Genomic DNA, 20,814 nt, shown 5'->3' with positions numbered 1-20,814 from the left:
TCTTTTAAAACTGAGGCTGGTAATGAAGGGTTCTTCCAATGTATACATTTGTTTAGTTTTTGTTTTTCTATTAAGGATCTCTCTATTAGCTGGTGCCATAGCAACCAGCCAATCCTCCTGGGTTGTCCACATAAAACCATAATTTGCAAACCAGAACTCAACACACAACAGATAACCAACCAACATAAAAACAAAAAAATAAATAAATAAATGACACAATAAATATGATGAGAAATAACTAATTGCAAATAAAACTAACAAATATTTTTATTATTTTTTTGGGACCAATTTACAATAAATGCAGCAGAGATTTTGAGGCAGATTATTCCAGATAGATATTGACCTATAAATAAAAAGGTCTCAGTAAAACATTAGTTCTGAGACGAGGCAGTAAAAGCTACCCATTGCTGGACCCTCTAGTAGTGTTATGATCATATACATTATTACTACAGTATAAACAAATTGTTCCAACAGCACAAAAACAACATGAAACAGGAGTTTTACCTCTCTAACTATATAACTTTAACTGATTTGAACAATACGTAAGTATGTTAGATGACAACCAATTCTCAACTGTATGTTAATTACTTACAAAAGTATTGAACCCCTTTCACTTTGTTTGATTTGCTAGTTTCAACTTTTAATCTGTGCCATGAAATCAGAACTACTGCTGCGGATATTTAAATATAGCCTTTTGAACCTGTAATTGTTTGTATATAATGATGTTTATATATATATATATATATATATATATATATGTATATATATATATATATATATGTATATATATGTGTATATATATATATATATATATATATATATATATATATATATATATATATATATATATATATATATATATATATATATATATATATATATATATATATATGCTTGTCTACCCGTATAAGTGTCAAGATGCCCCTGAAAATAAGCACATTCCCGGAAATAACTGTTCTTCCCATCTTGGAAACAACATAATGGACGTGATGAGACCAGGATAAAGGGCAAGTGCAGTTTAGTGCTTTATCTTGTGACTGTTGAGTTACATAACTTTAAATCAAGATTATTGTAAAAGACAACATACTGTATGCCTTGTATGTTGTTGTGTCTCGCACCTGAGCCTTGCTGTCATTACGAGATGGTCATGGCTGTACTGTATGTCAATTTAAGTCAGGGTTGTAGTATTGGTGGAGACTATTAACAAATGCCTCACACTGACTGTACACTTTTTTTTAAAAGTACTGTAATCAATAGTACAGGTAGGCTGTACTATTTAAACCCTGACCCTGACTGTGCCATTGGCATGTTCTACTCAGTCTCTCACCAGGGAATGAACGCTTGAGACATGCTTTACCCATTACAGTACACAATGGAACATATGGAATGCATTAATGTACAGACTGAAAAGAACACATTGTTAAATAGGTCGTAGACGTAGAGGCTTGTTGTCGCCGATAGACAGACAGACAGACAGACAGACAGACAGACAGACAGAGACACAGACAGACAGACAGACAGACAGACAGACAGATCCCCACTACACTTAACCTCCCGTTTGTATGCGAGAGCTGGCGAGAACTTCTGGGAACTCAGAATACACTTAACCATACTCTACCTGGAATACCACTATCCCAATCCCCTTGGATTCTAACACGATACAGCTTGGCTAACAGCTGACCTACCTAATTCCAAGTTCATCCTTGTTTACAGATCTATTTTCTGTCTGTCAGAATACACTGAATACATGTGTGTTTTTCAGCAGCCATAACAAATATACCAACTGTCATTTCAAAGTCAATATAAATCAATGTGCAGATGGCAAGAGAGGAAACATGATTTCTTCCTTCTGGGAAGTAGGTTACGCAACCATACCTTGGTCTAATCAGAGTTTAATGCTTTCCATGTTTTACTGTATTTTGAGCCTACTTTTTGGCATAGGTTGCCTGAGGAGACTTTGGCATGAATGGATACCTTAATATTCACACAGTGGCTATTTTGCTATTACTCGGGTATGTACTGTGTGAGCAAAATTATTGCCCTGTGAATACAATGGCATCTGCTTTGGTACCTTCCCAACTCTGTGTCTTTAAGCACCAGTCCACTCTGTCTGCCCTATTTTGCACAGATTGTAATAATTAAGTCATTCAGGATCATTTCCGGGGGAGTGGGGGAGCAGGAAGGTCAAGGGTGGACATAACTGCAGACACAGGAATTAACTCGCCATCCAATTGTCTAAGCTCTATGTTCTTGGCACTTGGTAGTGACCCTCTTCCACTCTCACTTATTCATCCAATCAAAAACAGGAATGAAAAATAAATTGTGGTAGGCATTTTTTTTTTTAATAAACAAAAACAAAAATAAGCAAATAAACAGGTTCCCTCTGCAGTCAACTGCAAGTTGAAAGAACATGTTAGTTAAAAGAACTGAACAGGAATGTAATCCTGCTAGAGCTGTGGTCTCCTGGTGAGTTTAAACTGCTTCCAAAATATTCTATATTTTGCAATAACAGATTCCTCTTGTCTGCTATTGGATTACTGCTTTTTAGTGCTCATGTGGTCTTTGCAGTTTCGATTTGTAAAAAAAAAAAAAAAAGATAATCTCTTGTATTTGTTTGTCTTTCATGTATCAAAAGAAGCAATATTTAATTTCAGTGTTAAAGGTTAAATAACATATGCCACAGCACAGTGGTGTGTGGCCGTTCAGCTTCATGTGCTTAATGCAACGTGCTGCAACAACACTGATCTGCGCAGGCTCCAGGGCAGGAATTTCATGGAGGCCATGAAGGCCTGCACGGCCATTGTTGCTAATCAGTTTGGCCTTATGCCCCTGAAAAAGGTTACATGCCCTGAGGCCACAGTGGCCTTTTGCCCCACCCACACTGACCCCGGCTGATGTTTTCTCAATGTTCACCTGACACCAGTCTAGTGACTCTGATTGGTGCAAGGCTGAGCATGTATGGACTTTATTTTGTGAAATAAACAGCTCATGTATTTATTTGACTGATACTTATACTACATATTGAATACAAAATAATTAACAATATGAATTTAAAAATCAATCAGCTACAATCATTGTTCTATTTGATCGTCCATGATTGTCCTGAATTTTCCATGACTGTATATGCCAATGGATTACTGGCTATAGGAAAAAAAAATATACCCAGGAATCACTTCTGTGGCATTACTGTACAAACTGGGAGAGTTTTGGTATAGGTCAGATGTCTTATGCATTATCTAAAGTCATTAAATAATACTTATTCAGTCCCCATTCCTTTAGGGTATTTTTGGCACATTTTTGGCACATAACATAGGCTACGTGAAATTCATCCTCTGCATTTACCCATCCTAGGAGCAGGGGGCGCTATTAAGACAGTGCCCGGGAAGCATTTTGGGAGTTATGTGTCTTGCTCAGCAACACAGACTGGGCAGGCCGGGGGGAAAACCAGGGAACCGATGACAAGCACTTGAATTTTTGTCTCTTTCTTATACTATTTGACAATTTCGCCAATGTTTGTATTTTATAGTTTGTTGATTACTTTTGATGCACTTATGGTCTTTTTTAATTTAATGTATTTTCTTCTTTTTTCAGGTATTCCTTAAATTGTCACTTCACAGTAACCCCCCCCCCCGCCAAAAAATCATGTGGGTTGAGAACCACATGCCTTAAAAGACACCAAAAACATTATTATTTATAAAATATTAATCTCTTCTTAATAACTGAAAGATGCACAGTAAACACAGTTTACACAATTTTACTTATTCCAAGCTTTCTTTAAAAACAAAATGTATTTTGATCAATGCAGCACAAACATATTTTTCACAGACATAGCCCATCTTGCTAAATGTTGAGTTTTTGTTTAAAAAAATGATTGTCCTCTGATCATTTGTTTTCCTGATGTGTAGCTACAACAGACATGATTTGTTTATCAAAGGAGTAGGAGAAATGTCTACAGTAGGCTACTTTTTATTTTGGAATACATAATACATTGATATAACCCCAATTGTTATATCAAATATTTTCCTCTGGCATATTTGTTAGTCTACTAAAGCTATCTTATCATATTATAAACATGGCTCCCAGTCCCACTCATGTCTCTTTGTTGCAGGCAGATTTATGAACTCCAATAAAATACTGTAGCATCCCCCGGGGTGTGCTAATGTGATTGATCTAACACAATTGTGTTTTATTATGTGTAATTTTGATTGTTGAATTAGAGGAATCGTTGTACATGCTATTTGGGATTAATGTGATTTAATGTTCATTATTCCACTTGCCATTTATGTTGTTACTGTGTATATTAAAGCCACTATATTGCACTGATCAGAGCAATGGTAACAGAGTTATGGCCATTTGAAGTGTTAAAAACTGCAGTAACACTGCTGTAGCGCCCCATACTGTATGTGTGCAATCTAGTTTTTTTGGTGTTACTATATTGTCATGCCAGACCCCTGAACAGTGTTTGGTGCGGATCGGAGCAACGGTGCACCTTGACAACGTGGCCCTGGCAGCAGTAAGCTGGGCTGTACAACATGTGGCCCTCAGGGGCCCCTTGCAGCAGTAAGCTGGGTGTGGCCCCTGGGGGCCTCTGACACAGTAAGCTGAGTTGTACAACGTGGCCCCTGGTGTGACTATTGTCATGGCAGACCCCTGAACAGTGTTTGTGGCAAGTTTGGTGCAGATTTGAGCAATGGTGTGCCTCTGACAGGGCCCCCCTGGGGGCCACATGTGGCCCATGGTGTGACTATTCTCATTGCAGACCCGTTAACAGTGTTCGTGCCAAGTTTGGTGGAGATCGGAGAAACGGTACGCCTCGCAAGTCTGGATGTTACGTTTGTGATGTCGACCCACCATCGACCCACCATCGACCCACCATCGACCAATTATGCAATTTTAGGATGGGTGATGGGGCTACGGTTTCCCTTTCATTTCTCTCTATGTTGCACGTCGTTGGAGCCAAGGCTAATGTAGTCATGAACCGTGTCGTGTGAGGCAAAGGTTGGTAATGGTTTTAAATTAAACTTTCCTGCCATGTGTCCTGCCAAGTGATGCCGAATGCTGTCGACTGCCCACGTACCAAGGGGTTAATTTCATCACCTCCCAAATGAGGTGTGTGCTGAGCGAATACTTGCGGTGAGTGCCTGCACCGAATGGTGCGATGACTGTGGTGTCAACTCAGTGCCTTCCAAATTGCATATCGATAATGGGAATCAGTTAATCTATTTTGACATTGCACACCTGACTATGAATCAGGCACACAACACTGTGTGATTACCCAACTATAGTCTTGACTTCGCTATTATGCCATGTAGCAACTCATAATGTAATACCTATATGTAAGAAAAGTTCATATTGTAATAAGCTCATAATGTAATGGTAATCATGAGCACATAATGTAATAACAGATTTTTGCATAATGCAATAATGTGTTACAAACCTTACGTAGCTGCTCATAATGTAATAACAGTTCATAATGTGATAATATGTGATGATATATTGTTGACATGTTGATCGTAATAATCAGTATCATGTCAGTGTCTGTCAGTATCATGGTCAGATAATTTTCCATTGTTGTTCAAGAAGACAATCATTTCTAATGATTACCTATTAACAAAGTAAGGACCTACAGTACCTAAAGAGAAGGATCTTTTCAACACGAGCAGAGCATTAAAAATACATCTTATATGCTGCATTGAACATGGACACTGCATATTCATAATATTAATACAAATAATACATTTATAATAATAATTTCAACATTAATATTATTAGTTAAGCTGTTGACCTCTACTGGTGAAATGAAGGCAGTACATGAAAGCCCTGTTCTAATTTGTATGCAATACTAGGAATTACTCACTTTTTGTTTTCACTCAGGCTCAGTGATAACTGTAGTTCCGGGTTTCCAGAAAGAGGCATACCCATACCCATACCCATTTTCCCATAGCCAGGGTCCCCACACATTTTTAGCAATGAATTTCCAAAACTTTTCCAAAACTTTTCCAGAATGTTTAGCCCAATTTCCAGGCCTATATGACAATCATTCGGCGCAATAATGTGTCTCTTACTCCTATGTAGAATGCCCAAAGATAGGCAGTGTAGCAAAAATAAGGTTTGAGACATACATTAGGCTGCCGTCACACAGCCCGTTCAGCGAAAAACTACTTATGTTACATATTTTGTGTAATATTATTCATGTTTATGAAAATGTTTTGTTTTAACAAAAACAATAGCCAAAAACAATGCATAGCCAAATATTTTTCCAGGACCCTTGATAAATTCCAGGACCTTTGATGAAGTTTGATCAATTTCAAACCTTTTCCAGTACTGGATTTTTTTTATTTTTATTTCAAAATATTTCCAGGAATTTCATGACCGTGGGGACCCTGCATAGCTTCGTTTTATTGGCGGGATTGGCAAATCTGGTGCCGAGCAAATCAAACAAAGCTATGGAAAATGAACTGGAACACGAAACGGGTATGCCACCTTCTGGAAACACAGGATGGGCAGAGCCAATTGACTCGAGTGACTCGAATCTAATGTGACAGTAAGAGATGATGTTGACTTTCCGGGTGGGGTTTATATCCACGTAAAATAATAACAATAATACCTCAGATTTATATAGCGCTTTTCTAATTTATCCGCTTTACATGGAAAAAAATAATACCGTTAAGAAGAGAGAAATAACTTTTTTACGTTGAAAATAATGCTAGCAAATACAAAACCCTGATGTGTATGCGCATGTGTGTGGGTGCGTGTGTGAGAGAGAGAGAGAGAGAGAGAGAGAGAGAGAGAGAGACACACACACACACACACACACACACACACACACACACACACACACACACACACACACACACACACACACACACACACACACACACACACACACACACACACACACACACACACACACTCTCACACACACACACACACACACACACACACACACACACACACACACACACACACACACACACACACAGAGACAGAAACAGAGAGACAGAAACAGAGACAGAGAGAGACAGAGAGAGACATAGAGGGAGACAGAGAGACTAGGGCCAGAAATGATATGTGATCGCTTCAGACCCAAATATAACCCATAACTCTATGCTTCATGTATTATAACCTTTATTTTGTAAGTGGAAGGACAATTCTGCTGACTGCCCCCTCACCAACACACCACATAAAAACTACAATGATGATAATATTGTCATCAATGGTAAATGTACTGTATATTTAAATGTGCAGCTTTATGGTTGGGGGTTAAAACAAATTTGAGACACACCTAGCATTCTATCCAGGTCACTAATGCACAGTACAACACCGCTGGTTTAATAATAACTAACAAAAAACGATGGGTTATTATCACTGACACAATTTTGCATACACAATGCAACCAAATTCCACTGAAGGTTTTAAAAGGTATGGCAAGATAGTTATACCATGAGGTAAAACAGACAGAACCTAATTAACTTTGAGTCAACTTTAATTCCAATGTCCAACAACCATTCTGAAAAAGATAATTATGCTCTTATAGAATTATCGAGAGCACAAAAGAAGAATCTAGACAAAATACATAGAACTTTTACATAGGATAGAAAGGATACTTTCAACTTTCATCCTTTGTGGACAACACTTTACAACCCAGATCCTTTATATTTTAGAGATATTGAATAATGAACTTATTTTCTTCTCCAAAAACATCTATACAGTATATTGCATTTTGGAATACGACTCTTCAGGTAGATCTCCGTGGAGAGATGCTCCCACACAAACAATATGGCACTATAACAAAATATCTGTCGCAGGAGATTATTTCATACAAATGAGTTCATCAATGCAGCTCCTTTCCAAGGAAATACTTGTTTCATCCACATTACCCACGGTTGATTCCTGCTGTTGTCTAGAGCAGTTCATTAAACTGGTTTACGGTATTAGGAAATCTGTTTGATACATTCATCAAGGTGGTAGGTTGTCCCAGTGGTTAGAGGGTTATAGTTCAGAGAGTTTTAGGTTCAATGCCCTGTGGCCCAAAGCCATCTGCCCTGCTGAAATGTCCATGCGCCCACTGAATGCCTACCACCTCAAAGGGTGCTGCTCTGTGACACTACTGATACAGGTATCTGAAATACAAAATACAAGTACTTTAGACTCGTATATCGGTGCTGCTGTAATATTGATTCTCATAAATGCCAAAAATCTTTCCAGAAGATACATTGACAATAATTGGTTGTCAAACCATTTTTTAAGGTGCGTACGGTGAGAAACATAAATATTTTGTGTTGCTCTGAATAAGTCAGACAGAGATGAGTTGCTATGTGACACAAAGTTTTCATGGCCAGACACATAATTGTCTCTCTTTTCCCTCTCTCTCAAACACACAACAGTTGTTAGTTGAAAATCTAGTACATTTTAAAATGAAGTGGTTAACAAGGCAAAATGGGTACAATAATTAATTCTTTCACCGTGAAAAAAGAGACAGGTATCCATCCCTTTCCCTGATACACCTGGGGACTAGTACATGTAATCAGAAGTTACTTTAACCTAGAAGTTGACAGTTATGTGGACAGTAAGATTGTCACATAGAATTTTAAATGAGGTGATGACATCACTGAATGAGGGGTTAGCTAGACAGTGGTGGACACTCATGGGTGTTGTATGCACGCAGTTACACTATTTGATCACTAGATGTCATCATAATTTACACAAAGTAGTGCATCTTCTGTCCTTCAGAAGATCATCTTGGGGTGATCTTCCCTTTAAGAGCAGACACCCAAAAAATACAAGTGTTATCATAGGAAAATGAAGAAAAGAAGAATGAAAAAAGGACATACAGACTGTTTGACGTGATGGCAGGAATAATGGCTCCATTACAACAATTATTCCTTTTGCCTCATTCTTTTCAAGCCCAGTGCCTTGATCCTGTGAGGCAGAATTCTTCCTTTGCTTTCATTGTCATAATATGTGAGGCACATCCACACTCACGCTGCCATTCTTTGTCAGTTTTCTCAATTCTCTTTTTGCCTCTCCTTGTTCAGTTCTTTGGGAGTTTACGTCATCCATTTTTGGTCCATTCATTTCTCTTCGTTCCCTTGCGTCCTTGTGCCACTTCATCTCCTTCATTCCCTTCTCTACCATCTGATGTCGCTTATACGCCATGTCACTGGCTGTCGTTGTCAGTCTCTCCCAGTAGCCAATAGGTGGTCATCTTACCCTTGCCCTTGACATCGATATCTCCCCTCAGCTCCAGTTGGAAGCAGTTGAACTCCTGCAACACTTCACGGGTCGTTGACGACACATGGATCTTTAGGGCTGCATGGAGATGCACACAAAGGCAGACAGATTCACATACCCACACAGACATGCATGTGGATGTATTACAGCATACACACATACAGACAGACACATGCTCTCAGGCATATATGGTCAAACAAATGTACATTCATACAGTACATATTATCTATGCAGACATGGGCAGAGATACTGTACGATACAGTACACACAAACACACTTTCAATAATACATACTTTACAGACAAACAAACACGCACACAGTTGCAAACAAAGACATAAGATGCAGACAGACACACAAAGATAGGCATTTTATTGTGCTTAATGTGATTCTGAATTTAAAAAAATACTGCACATCAAACATTCTTTATGATGTAACTGTGGTACAGGTTGGAATTGTCCACCTGCCACCATTCAAATGTTAGTAAATCTGTCTGATCTACCAACCGCATTGGCTCAACCCCTCCCACTATTTGGACGTTTCTTTCATTCCAAAAATCTCTCTGAATGGTCTAGGTGCCTGATGAAACTTGTACTAAACCAGACATTGGTACCAATGTACAAAAATGTCAGCATCCTGAAATGGATGTTGGAGACGAGTGGACCCACCCTCTCCATTGGACTCCATGCGAGATGAGGTGTTGACGGTGTCACCAAACAGGCAGTAGCGAGGCATCTTCAAACCCACCACACCAGCACACACTGGCCCTAAACACACGCACACGCGCGCGCGCGCACACACACGCACACACACATCACACGCACACGCACGCACACGCACACGCACACACACACACACACACACACACACACACACACACACACACACACACACACACACACACACAGACGCAAGCACACACAGACGCAAGCACACATACACAAATCAAATTGCACAGACAATGAATAGATGAAGAACAGACCAAAAAAGAACTCAGATGTGCTTTCCATATAACATATCTCTAATTATGCACTCAATATTGCTTGTACTTAAAATAGCCATTGCAAATAAGCAGTATATATTGTGTAGTGGATATTAGCATGTTTAGTTGTTGCCATATATAACATTTCTGTCAACTATTTTAAAATATATTTTTAAATCTCAATACTTAAAAAATCTAATCTAATAGCCTACTCTACTTGTGTGTATATGGTTAAAATAAATAAAAACTGTAGAAAATAAAACAAATAAAGTAACCCCTATCTTATCTTACCACTATGGATTCCGATGCGTAGTTTAAGCTGCTGGTCAGGTCGGTGGCGGGTCTTGAACGTGCGGACTGCATCCAGCAGGGCTAGGGCCATGCGGGCAATCTCACGACCATGGAGCTTACCATTCCTCACTGGCAGACCCGACACTACCATATATGCATCACCAATGGTCTCCACCTGGGGGCACCAGAAGACAAGCACAGTAGTTTTCCAAACTTTCAGTACATACTGTAGACATGCATTGCGCCACAGACAGGTCAACCATTTCATAAGATTTTGTCCCTTCAGCTGTCTTATAGGGATGAAATAAGAGGCTACAGGACACCAGTGTTAGACCAGTGATAGATCTATCTGAGAATGGCAATAACACAATGTATAGGCAACCACAGTTGCATTGTGATTGATTGGCTAAGAGGCATTCTAATGAGTGCCAATAATATCTGATGAAAATAGTTCAAACATTTTTTCACATTCTAATCTTTACTGATTAAACTAGTATTGCTATAATACACTTGAGATCATGCTGATATACTGTAAGATATTGGCACTGGTGCACTACAGCATTCTTCCTCGTGCATATGTGTGCTACAGCACACAATTACCAATAACTGTGTATTATTGCTTAATTATAATTTAATAAATAATAGAACAGATAAAGTAATAGAGATATGTCACTTACATTCTTATTGTTTTTTAAGTTACAGCCAAACAAAAGAAAAACATGGAAAGACAACTGCTGATTGGGAGTCACAATAGTTACTATTGGATCTATTTTAGTCAATCAGTCTTAAATTAAATGTGGCCTACCTGCTGTCTTAAGAGTATTTGCTTATACAAATTAATAATTATAAACTGCATGTTGCATTAGTGGGCACATACTGTATTTCTATTGGTTGCGATGAAAGAGACAAAATGCTTTCAAAATTTGAATCATGAATTCATGTTTTCACATGCTAGTACCTTGTAAACATCAAAGTTGTCAATAATGGCATCAAAACAGGTGTACAGGTCATTCAGCAAGGTCACCACCTGAAGGGTTGACAGATATAGGACAAGTTCATACATGGTGGAGAATTCTTCAAAGCTTATACTATTGAACATCCAGCCAACAACCTTGTTATTTACAGTTATATATATAAAAGAAAAACGTTTTTTTCACATCCAGTCTCCTTGTTATGTGAGTTTGTTGAGAAATTAACATCAGCTTTGTCTTAGCCTTTGCTTATTACTTCATTTATTTGGTCATTACTCTTTTCAAACAGCTATTGTTTCTCCAGCTATCTAGCTATAACTGTAGCTATGGGAGTATGACAGAACTTGCAAGGAATTCTGAGAGTAATGTACACATAACTCATTTCTACAAACTCTGACCAATTTCTCAAACAATGTCATGAGAAAACAGACTAGAGGTACACTGTGCTACCTAATTGAGAAGTGCAGTTCAGTCAGACAACTCTTGGATTGAATAAATATTTATTGAGCATAAATTTAAATATATTTAGCATCAATATTTATAAGCATATTTGGCGTCAAGGCTCTGTCTCATTTCCTTCATTCCCTGGACCTGTAAGCATGAAATATTATAATACATTATTTATCAAATAGATCTTACAGGGAATGAAAGACCCCCATATGGGAATCATATAGAAACAGGGCCCACAGGTGGATGCTGGGGTGGTGGTGGGAGCACAAAAAAACTTCATAGAGAAAAATCAGCAGAAGAGCAGCAGCATAGCAGAGCAGTAAGATGGCAGAGCACCAGCAAGAAGAATGAGCTCCTTTGAGTTGTCTGCCTGAACTAGATCTGCAGGTTTCGCATCATTCTCTTATCCTGAGGTCAATGACAAATATGATTACTACTAGATTATATTAAGGCATTGAAAATAAGCACATGAAGAGAGAAAGTATTGATGCAAATCAATGAGGTCATGGTTAATCATTTAATGACTTAAGCTCTATATACTTTGTTGACCGGGGTCCCCTGGGGTCTATACTTGGTCCCCTTCTTGTAGCTGGTAGATTGGCTATTTTCACTATTTGGGGAAATTTCGATAAAGTTAACATTTTCGGAAATGTAGCACTTTGCCTATAACAAAATGCCCAAAATAGGGACACCGGGTTCAAAGTGGTTTAGTCCATATGGCTACAGTAAGCGAGCAAAATAGGATACTTAGGACTAGGATATATACTGTAGAATATGGGTCTATTCCTCAGCATATGTAGCTGTACTACTACTGTATGTATCTTTTGACACGTACTGAAGTACATAGATGATGACCGACTGCTTTTCCTAATCATCTGTCATACTCTGCTCAGTTCTACTTTGCTCTATTATTCTCTACTTACCTGCAGGGGTGTGCTCTCAGCTGATATAGCAGTAAAGCCTACTATATCACTGAAATAGATGGTGACTGAGTCAAATGCCTCTGCTTGGACTGTCTCCCCTCGCTTCAGCTGCTCTGCTACAGAACTGGAGGAGGAAGAGAAGGGTAGCGATTCATGGCTGTCAATCTGTCTGCTAGCAAAATAACTCAAGAACGGATGGTCGAATGATAAACTTTTGGGTCAAAACGTTCACGGTCACAACCAAGATTTAAGTCAAAATTACTGGAAGGGTGAGAAAACAAAGTCTGTTAAGGGTTTGCACCGTAAAGGTTTCATCAATCATCATTTTTCTGGCTTTTTTTTAAAGGTTTTCTGACCTCAAATACACCCAAAAAAACCTGAATGGCTTACTGAAGTGGATTTTTCAGTTAAAAGCTTTTAATACACGTTTAAAGGTAAAGACTTTTTATGTTTTGTAAAAAAAAAAACAATGATCGAGCGAAAACGCCCGTGTCCACCACTCCCCGTCTGTAACGACTCTAAAGGATGGTGTTTAAGACAGTACATGATATGTACAGTACGTGTTACTTTTCAACCAAACAGTAATACAGTGACTATGAGTGTGTCATTGACAGTGATTATGGTAATATTTGGAATAATAACATTATGGTTGACTCTTACTGTGGTAGAATTTGGTAGAGCAGGGCCTCTGCCTTGCGTTTCTCCTCATGGTAGGCCTGGGTCCTCTCCTCCACCAGCTCCTCTAGGTTGTTGGCATACTGCTCCATACGGGACAGCAGGTTGTCCAAGATGTTGGTTCTGGACTCCCTTCACACACAGATGGACAGAAAGAGGTTCAGGTCCAAGCACACAGTTTTAACTCTAATCTTTGCTTCTGGGGATTCTACAAATGTCTTCTAAATCTAACAGTTTTTTGAAAAAACGTATGTTGCTATATTAGTGGTACTTTTTTCATGTCAACGACCTCCAAAATTATATGTATTTGTCCGCCAAAATATTTTGTTCCAGGGATCCCCCAGAAGCAAATATTGGAGTTAAAAATTCTTTAAAAATATATATATAGTCAAAGATTTGCAAAAATGTTCACGATTTTTTTTTTTAGATCTGCAAAAAATTGCAGATCTACAAGCTTGTACCACTATGAGCTTGTACATCTGCTATTTTTGAATAGCCAAAGAAATCTAAAATGGCACAGATGCGTTCCTGGTCTTAATGGGTTAAACGCCCCTGTCTCTCACAGGCAGGATAAGGTCATGCTTATCTAACTACATGTGTGTGAGACAGATGAAGAGCAGGAGAGAGACAGAGAGAGATATACGGTACATGAGAGAGAGGAAGTAACATGCACTGCTGGCAGTTAAGGGTCTCTTCACCTCTCCCCACCCATATATTTCAAACTAACTACTCCTCCAACAATCAACGAGGCGTTCTTTTTTTTCTTCTTTTTCCCTGAGCACGGTGTATGTTTTGAATTGTTTTCAACGGGAGCACCATAAATTTACACTATGCTGGAAATGCAAGCAGCGTGACGAGGCTCTGAGCGTCTATGATGCACTGCACATTCACATCTGCCGTTTCTATCTGGGTGTTTGGAAGCGTTTTTAAGGAGATCGCCTTGCATTTTCAGCTAGGAAAAAAGGTCCTTACAGGCTGCCACTACCGCTCTGCCCTTCAGAGGCCTTTAGTCTAGTACTAAAGTACTAAAATGTTTTACTTATGTAAAAGTATCAATACCGCAATGTAGAAATACTCTGTTACAAGTAAAAGTCAGGAATTCAAAATGTACTTGAGTGAAAGTACAAAAGTGTTGGTATCAAAATGTACTTAAAGTACCGAAAGTACAGAGTACTCATTATGCAGAATGTCCCATTTCACAAGTTTTCAAATGTATAAAACGCATTGTGAGCTTGTAGATCGGCTATTTTCAAATGGCCGAAACGTACTGTATATACTGTAGGGCTGAAGTGGGTAAAGTATGTTTTGTAATAATAATCAAAAATAAAATCTACAAAGTAACTAGTAACTAAAGTTTTCAAATAATTGTAGTGGAGTAAAAAGTACAATATTTGCCTGAGATGTAGTGGAGTAGAAGTAAAAGTATTAAAAATTGGAAATACAGTAAAGTAAAAAATACCTCAAAATTGTACTTAAGTACAGTACTTGAGTAGATGTCCTTAGTTACTTTACACCACTGCCACTAGTTTACATACGTGTTTTGTTTTCGTAGCAGTAGTTTGATGTGGTTAAACTCGGGCCTCTCAGTGGGCTCCTCTGCCCAGCAGCGCTGCATCAGCTGGCCTATCTCAGGACTGTGGCACTGGGGGTCAATGGATGGCCTCAGCGAGGGCCACTCTCCAAGTATCACCCGGTCGATAATCTCTGCCAAAAGGGAAGGGACAGGTTTGAGTGTAGGATAATGAGGGTGGGGTGATGGGTTATACATACAGTATATATTTTGTTACTGTTAATCTGTTATCTATGTCACAGTATGTTTGTTTTGAAAACAATCATAATATGCTGGAAATAGCACACACCTAATGCCAGGGTAGATTATAGGATCAGACCTTTAGGGGGGGCTCAGACCCTAATGACAATGTGACATGCATACCTTGTGCCTTGCTAAAGTGTGAAACCCCCTGATAAATCACTAATTTCAGTTGATAACAATTAATAGTTTTCTATATATGATATTTTAAATTACCAATACAAGTATAATACTTTTAATGAAGAACCAGTAAGTTTTACAAATGCCATAAAATATGAATGCAACTACCTGCAACCATTATCTCCCATGGCAGTTGCAATGAGTTGCATTGATGTGGACTGGCCTTAAAAATGTTTTGTTGCAAGCAGTTGCGACTAGTTGCATCGGTGAGGTCTGGCCTTTAAGCTAAGGTTTGTTAGTGATACAACATTTTCATTTGTTTATGCCTATTCTTTCATCCACAGTTTCAGAATTCATTCTGAATAAACTGACAAATTCAACACATCTTCGAGGGCAGAACCGCCATGTCGTCTTATAACAACTTTAAACTGCTGTTACTGCTGATGCTGATGAATACAGTCACGCATCAAGGCGATTGTCTTTTCAACTCTGGTCGCTTTCATAAGGAGCTAATCAGAGGTCCTTTTGAGAAGTTGAAAATAGTTTTCAGAAATGCCCTTATAACATGAAGTGCTTTTTGGACGGCGAGCCTGCGTGGCCGTCCTAATGGACGGAGTTGAGGCATCTGAGCAATGTGGGGAGTTAACCTCTGCAGGCTTATAAAGAGAGGAGGTGGCTTAGGCGAAAAAGGGGCGTAACGGGGCGTGATTTGGTCAGGGACTCTCTGTTTGTGTGAAAAAGGGGGCGGTCTTGGTAAAAAAGGGTCTGGAACGCGTCGTCATTGCTTCGTTGCCACCGATTGGTTGCTGCAACTTGGCTTCATGCAGGGAGACGCCCCCTCTCACGCCCCCTCTCAGGTCTGAACATGCCCCCTCTCAGATCTGAACATTCTTGGCATTCCTGCACCGCGGCCATTGCTCCCTGGCTTGATCCTGTGTCCATTTAACAGCATTGAAATGTCACCTTATAACTTCCCATCCATTACAGAATGTACCTAAAACATTTAAGAGTCCAATAAATATAAGGTACTTACGATAAACCCCAAAAAATTATCAAACATAAAGTCGGACCTTTATTTCGCATAGTATTTAGCATAGTTTTAGCTGATCTTGTGCGCACATTTTGTTCATAAAAGCAGCAGGTCCGTGAAGTGTCCACGCAGCCTAAAGCCCCGCCCACCCCTCTACACACTGAGCTTTTCATGCCGTCACACTCTGCAGAGAGGTAGACAGACTATGGAGGCATCAGAATGTTGTATTAAATTATAGAATGCACCAAAACATTAATAAGTATCGAGTTGAATCTATTTACGCAACAATGAAGCCCCGATTTCATTTTTGGTTACAACCACATACGGAGATTTTGAAAACATGACCAATGTCAAAAAACTCCCATATCTGCTGGGCGAAGTACAACAATGTGCAAACACAGCAGCAAGATTCGTGAGTTGGTGTGATAAGAGAAGGATATCAAACGGAACACAACCACCCTAAAGACTAAGCATTGTGTATATTCCAAACACAGCAGCAAGATTCGTGAGTTGGTGTGATAAGAGAAGGATATCAAACGGAACACAACCACCCTAAAGACTAAGCATTGTGTATATTCCTGCACAGTGATCTTAGTACATAGAAATTGATCTATTGAAGATTCTGGTTGTATTGTGCTTCCTGCTTTGGGCAGCAGCGTGGTTCTGAAAAATGTTTTCATAGTACCCTTTTGCGTAGTAAAAGCAGACATGAGGTGATGCTCTGTAGATACATTATCTGTTCCCTTTTTATGTACATATTAACCTGTACATGTTTTCAAATAAAATACATAGTCTTTCAACATAAAATGATTACATGCAAATAGAACCGCATTGTTTCACATGGCTAAAATGCATAGGCCATTCTATCATTATGCAGTGTGCTTTCATTCAATGCAAATATAACCGAATCCTGATGATGGCTCAGGTCACCAGTTGCCTCACATGTTAATGATCACATTACAATATGGATGGGCAGCGATCATTTTACTCCTCTTTGAGCCTGATGAGTTTCCTTTTTTTATACACATAGTAACCTGTAAATGTACCTTGTTTTTAAAAACACACATCTTCATGTGACGTTGACTTACAGTGGTTACTTTGTAGATTTTCATTACAAAACATACAGTAACCACTTCAGCCCATACATTTCGGCCATTTGAAAATAGCCGATCTACAAGCATTGTGAGCTTGTAGATCTGCTATTTTCAAATGATTATACATTTGGAAGTTTGTTTTTGCAGTTGCCTTTTAACATTGTTGATGTAATTCATTGCAGACGCACCTTTTTCAGACACATGTACACATTACTTTTCAAATAGTGCGTCATTTATTTTAAACATTGCCACACATAATGAATCTAAATAAAACAGATACTTGTTTGTTAGCTAGTTGTACTAATTTAGTCATTGGTCATGGCAGCGTTAGGAGAACTCCTAAACGCGATAGATCAGAGCTTGTAAATTGCCTTTAGGATATGGAATGTGGGCAATGAAAACAGTCATAATGGAATCAAATTTACATGGAGCAAAACATATGACAAACATAACAATGTCATCTAATGACTCAAACCAACGACGCAGTAGCCCCACGCAACTGCTGTATAGCGTGTAGCCATGCTGTAAGAGCTGAGCTAATTTGTACATTTCAGTGTGAGCCCCGCACTCTTATGAAATCATGGTCACTATTGCTAAATTTATGCCCAATGTTGAACTGAAGTGAAGGTCTGGGGGCGCAGGTCGTGGGTAGTGGGCCACGAGATGTGGTTCCTGTAGATCACTGGGCCGATTTGCAGACTGGAGTTGAAGGCTGTATACAGCTCGAGCATGGTAAATAACCTTCGTGTGAGTGAATCACTCTGTCTCAGCACAATTACAATTACATACAAGCTGACATTCTTCAATGTAAATGTACAATATTTGAGCGCCATCTTGTTCACACATTACAACAACAATAAGGCATCAATGAAGTCAATAATATGCTATTCAATCTGTCGCATCATACACATGGACATAGTTAATGCATCTGTATGCTTAAACATGTAGGCTACATTTGTTGTTTTATAGCAATAGTATATACATTAATTTCTTGTCCTATATTCCTTTTTACGTTACTGTATATGTGTTGTTTAACTTGTTTAGCATAGCATAAGCATAGGACAACCACAACGTTCAGGTCGTCGCATCTGGGGTACTAGAGTCAACGTCATTGTCAAGACAACATAGAGTGTGTGAATGGCCCCTGCTGGACTGGCTGCTTTCCCAGTTAGCAGTACAATAGTTAGCAGTACTCTATAAAACGTCACACAGGTTTATACACCTTTAGCTATGAATTGCATTGCAAACTGAGGTGATTCAAATAGAAATTAAATGGCATGGTGTGGGCTGACTGCTTTCCCAGTTAGCAGTACTCTATAGTTAGAAGTACTCTATAACATCACTATATCACACAGGTTTATACATCTTTAGCTATGAATTGCATTGCAAACTGACGTGATTCAAATATAAATGAAATGGCATGGTGGAAAGAAGTGATCGAATGTTTTACTTAAGTAAAAGTATCAATACTGCGATGTAGAAGTAGTGTATTATGAGGAAGGATCCGGAATTAATGTGCTTCAGTAAAACTATTAGTATTAAAATGTGCTTACAGTACCCAAAGTACAAAAATGTTTGCAAATAGCAGACGTGCAGCTCACAACGCAAATCTAAACTACGACAAACGAAGCGTTATTCTCTGCCAGGCCTTGAAATACCAGTACACACATTAGCTTAGCTTTGGGTGTCCACATTAGATGTAGATGAACTGCATAATACACAGAAACACTCGAAAAGAAAATAACGTCAATCATACGACAACATACATAGATATATAAGCAACATATACGAATACAATGAAAGAGTTTATCCCATTGAGTAATAACCATTATTCATGCATATTCATCATACCAAGCATCTACGCTAACTGTTGCGTTGTCTGTCGTTGACGAAAACAAGCACGCGCAAGATCAAATGTGACGTAAAGTGTTCTGGCTTGAGGACCACAGCAATCGATCACAGACTCACCAAATGACACTAGTCAATCCAAGACCTATACATGACTATATCGTGTAAACGTATATTGTAACATTGTGTTAAACGGACTGACAATAAGGAACTGACAAAAAAATATTGAAGGCCAAATGCATGTCGCAGTTACAACTACACCGGAACTAAACCGGAAGTCGTCACACAGACGCATGCGCAGTCCACATCGTTACTGCTGTATTTATTGTCAAACTACTAACTTATCCCTCTGAAAATTACACAGTAAACATATAAATCACTCAGTCACTTATGCAACACTTTCCTCATACAGATGCACACGCTAATCCGCCTAAATACAGAAAGTAAATAAAATACTCTCCTCGCAAACCGGAAGTGACGTCGCATTAACCATACATCACGCGAACGGTCTTCTTACCCCCTGTTTTTCAGTAGCGGGGGCGCCCCTAGACCCTACCCAACTTTAAAGGAAACATGCCGTCTAAATATACAATAAATATCCATTTGCCTAATTCACCACTACTTTTGCACAGCCTAAGTATAAACTGTTATATTATAAAATATTATAAAAAAGAGACATTGTATCATGAGTGAAACAGCTGTCAGTCAATATAAGTAAATCATTATATGATGATAGCCTTATAGGAGTAACTTTTTTTATATTTTTGGGACATTATACAGTCAATATAAGTAAATCATTATATGATGATAGCCTTAGGAGTAACTTTTCAAACGCAAAAGTAGTGGTGAATTAGGCAAATGGATATTTATTGTATATTTTACGGCATGTTTCCTTTAAAGTTTAATGCACGCAACTGTTTTCGCCAGATTTAATTTCTGCTGTTTCGTGTTGTGCAAAATAACAAAATGTCCCAAAAATATAAAAAAGTTAGTCCTATGGTTATCATCATATAATGATTTACTTATATTGACTGTATCGACAGCTGTTTCACTCATCTAATATAACAGTTTATACTATACCCCGCTCCCCGCCCCCCGCTACTGAAAAACAGGGGGTAAGAAGACCGTTCGCATAAATCACACAGTCCTGCGCTCAATACGAACACCCACTGGGTGGCGCTAGAAGCCCTACATAAGCAGGTAATAGTCATACAACAATTGTAATAATGACAATAATACTTTTACTTACAGATCTAGTATTTATATGTTGTGGACTGGTGTTGATACTACTCCCTATTGTCTTGAGGTGATACTGACCACTGGCCATTAGTTTCAAAGTAATTCACACATTAACTACTTAACAATAGAGCCGTTATTTCATTCGACGCC

General features: G+C 38.7%; 1 protein-coding gene across 1 annotated transcript in view; it reads right to left on the bottom strand.

Annotated features, from left to right (window-relative positions):
• Nucleotides 1-7,111: 7,111 nt before the first annotated feature.
• Nucleotides 7,112-20,814, bottom strand: part of LOC311041801 (atrial natriuretic peptide receptor 1-like) — a gene marked incomplete at its 5' end in the record, with an annotated part of 32,948 nt that continues 19,245 nt past the window's right edge. Inside the window, 7 exons of the mRNA XM_084052286.1 lie at nt 7,112-9,312; nt 9,900-9,998; nt 10,505-10,679; nt 11,463-11,531; nt 12,849-12,972; nt 13,509-13,655; nt 15,059-15,227. Of these exons, the coding sequence (XP_083908412.1) occupies nt 9,161-9,312; nt 9,900-9,998; nt 10,505-10,679; nt 11,463-11,531; nt 12,849-12,972; nt 13,509-13,655; nt 15,059-15,227 (935 nt within the window). The 3' untranslated portion in view covers nt 7,112-9,160. The remainder of the gene's footprint in view (nt 9,313-9,899; nt 9,999-10,504; nt 10,680-11,462; nt 11,532-12,848; nt 12,973-13,508; nt 13,656-15,058; nt 15,228-20,814) is intronic.

The sequence above is a fragment of the Gymnoscopelus microlampas genome (genome assembly GCF_963454915.1).
Source record: "Gymnoscopelus microlampas genome assembly, chromosome: 3".
Classification (NCBI taxonomy): Eukaryota; Metazoa; Chordata; class Actinopteri; order Myctophiformes; family Myctophidae; genus Gymnoscopelus; species Gymnoscopelus microlampas.
This window is presented reverse-complemented; position numbering and strand designations above follow the sequence as displayed.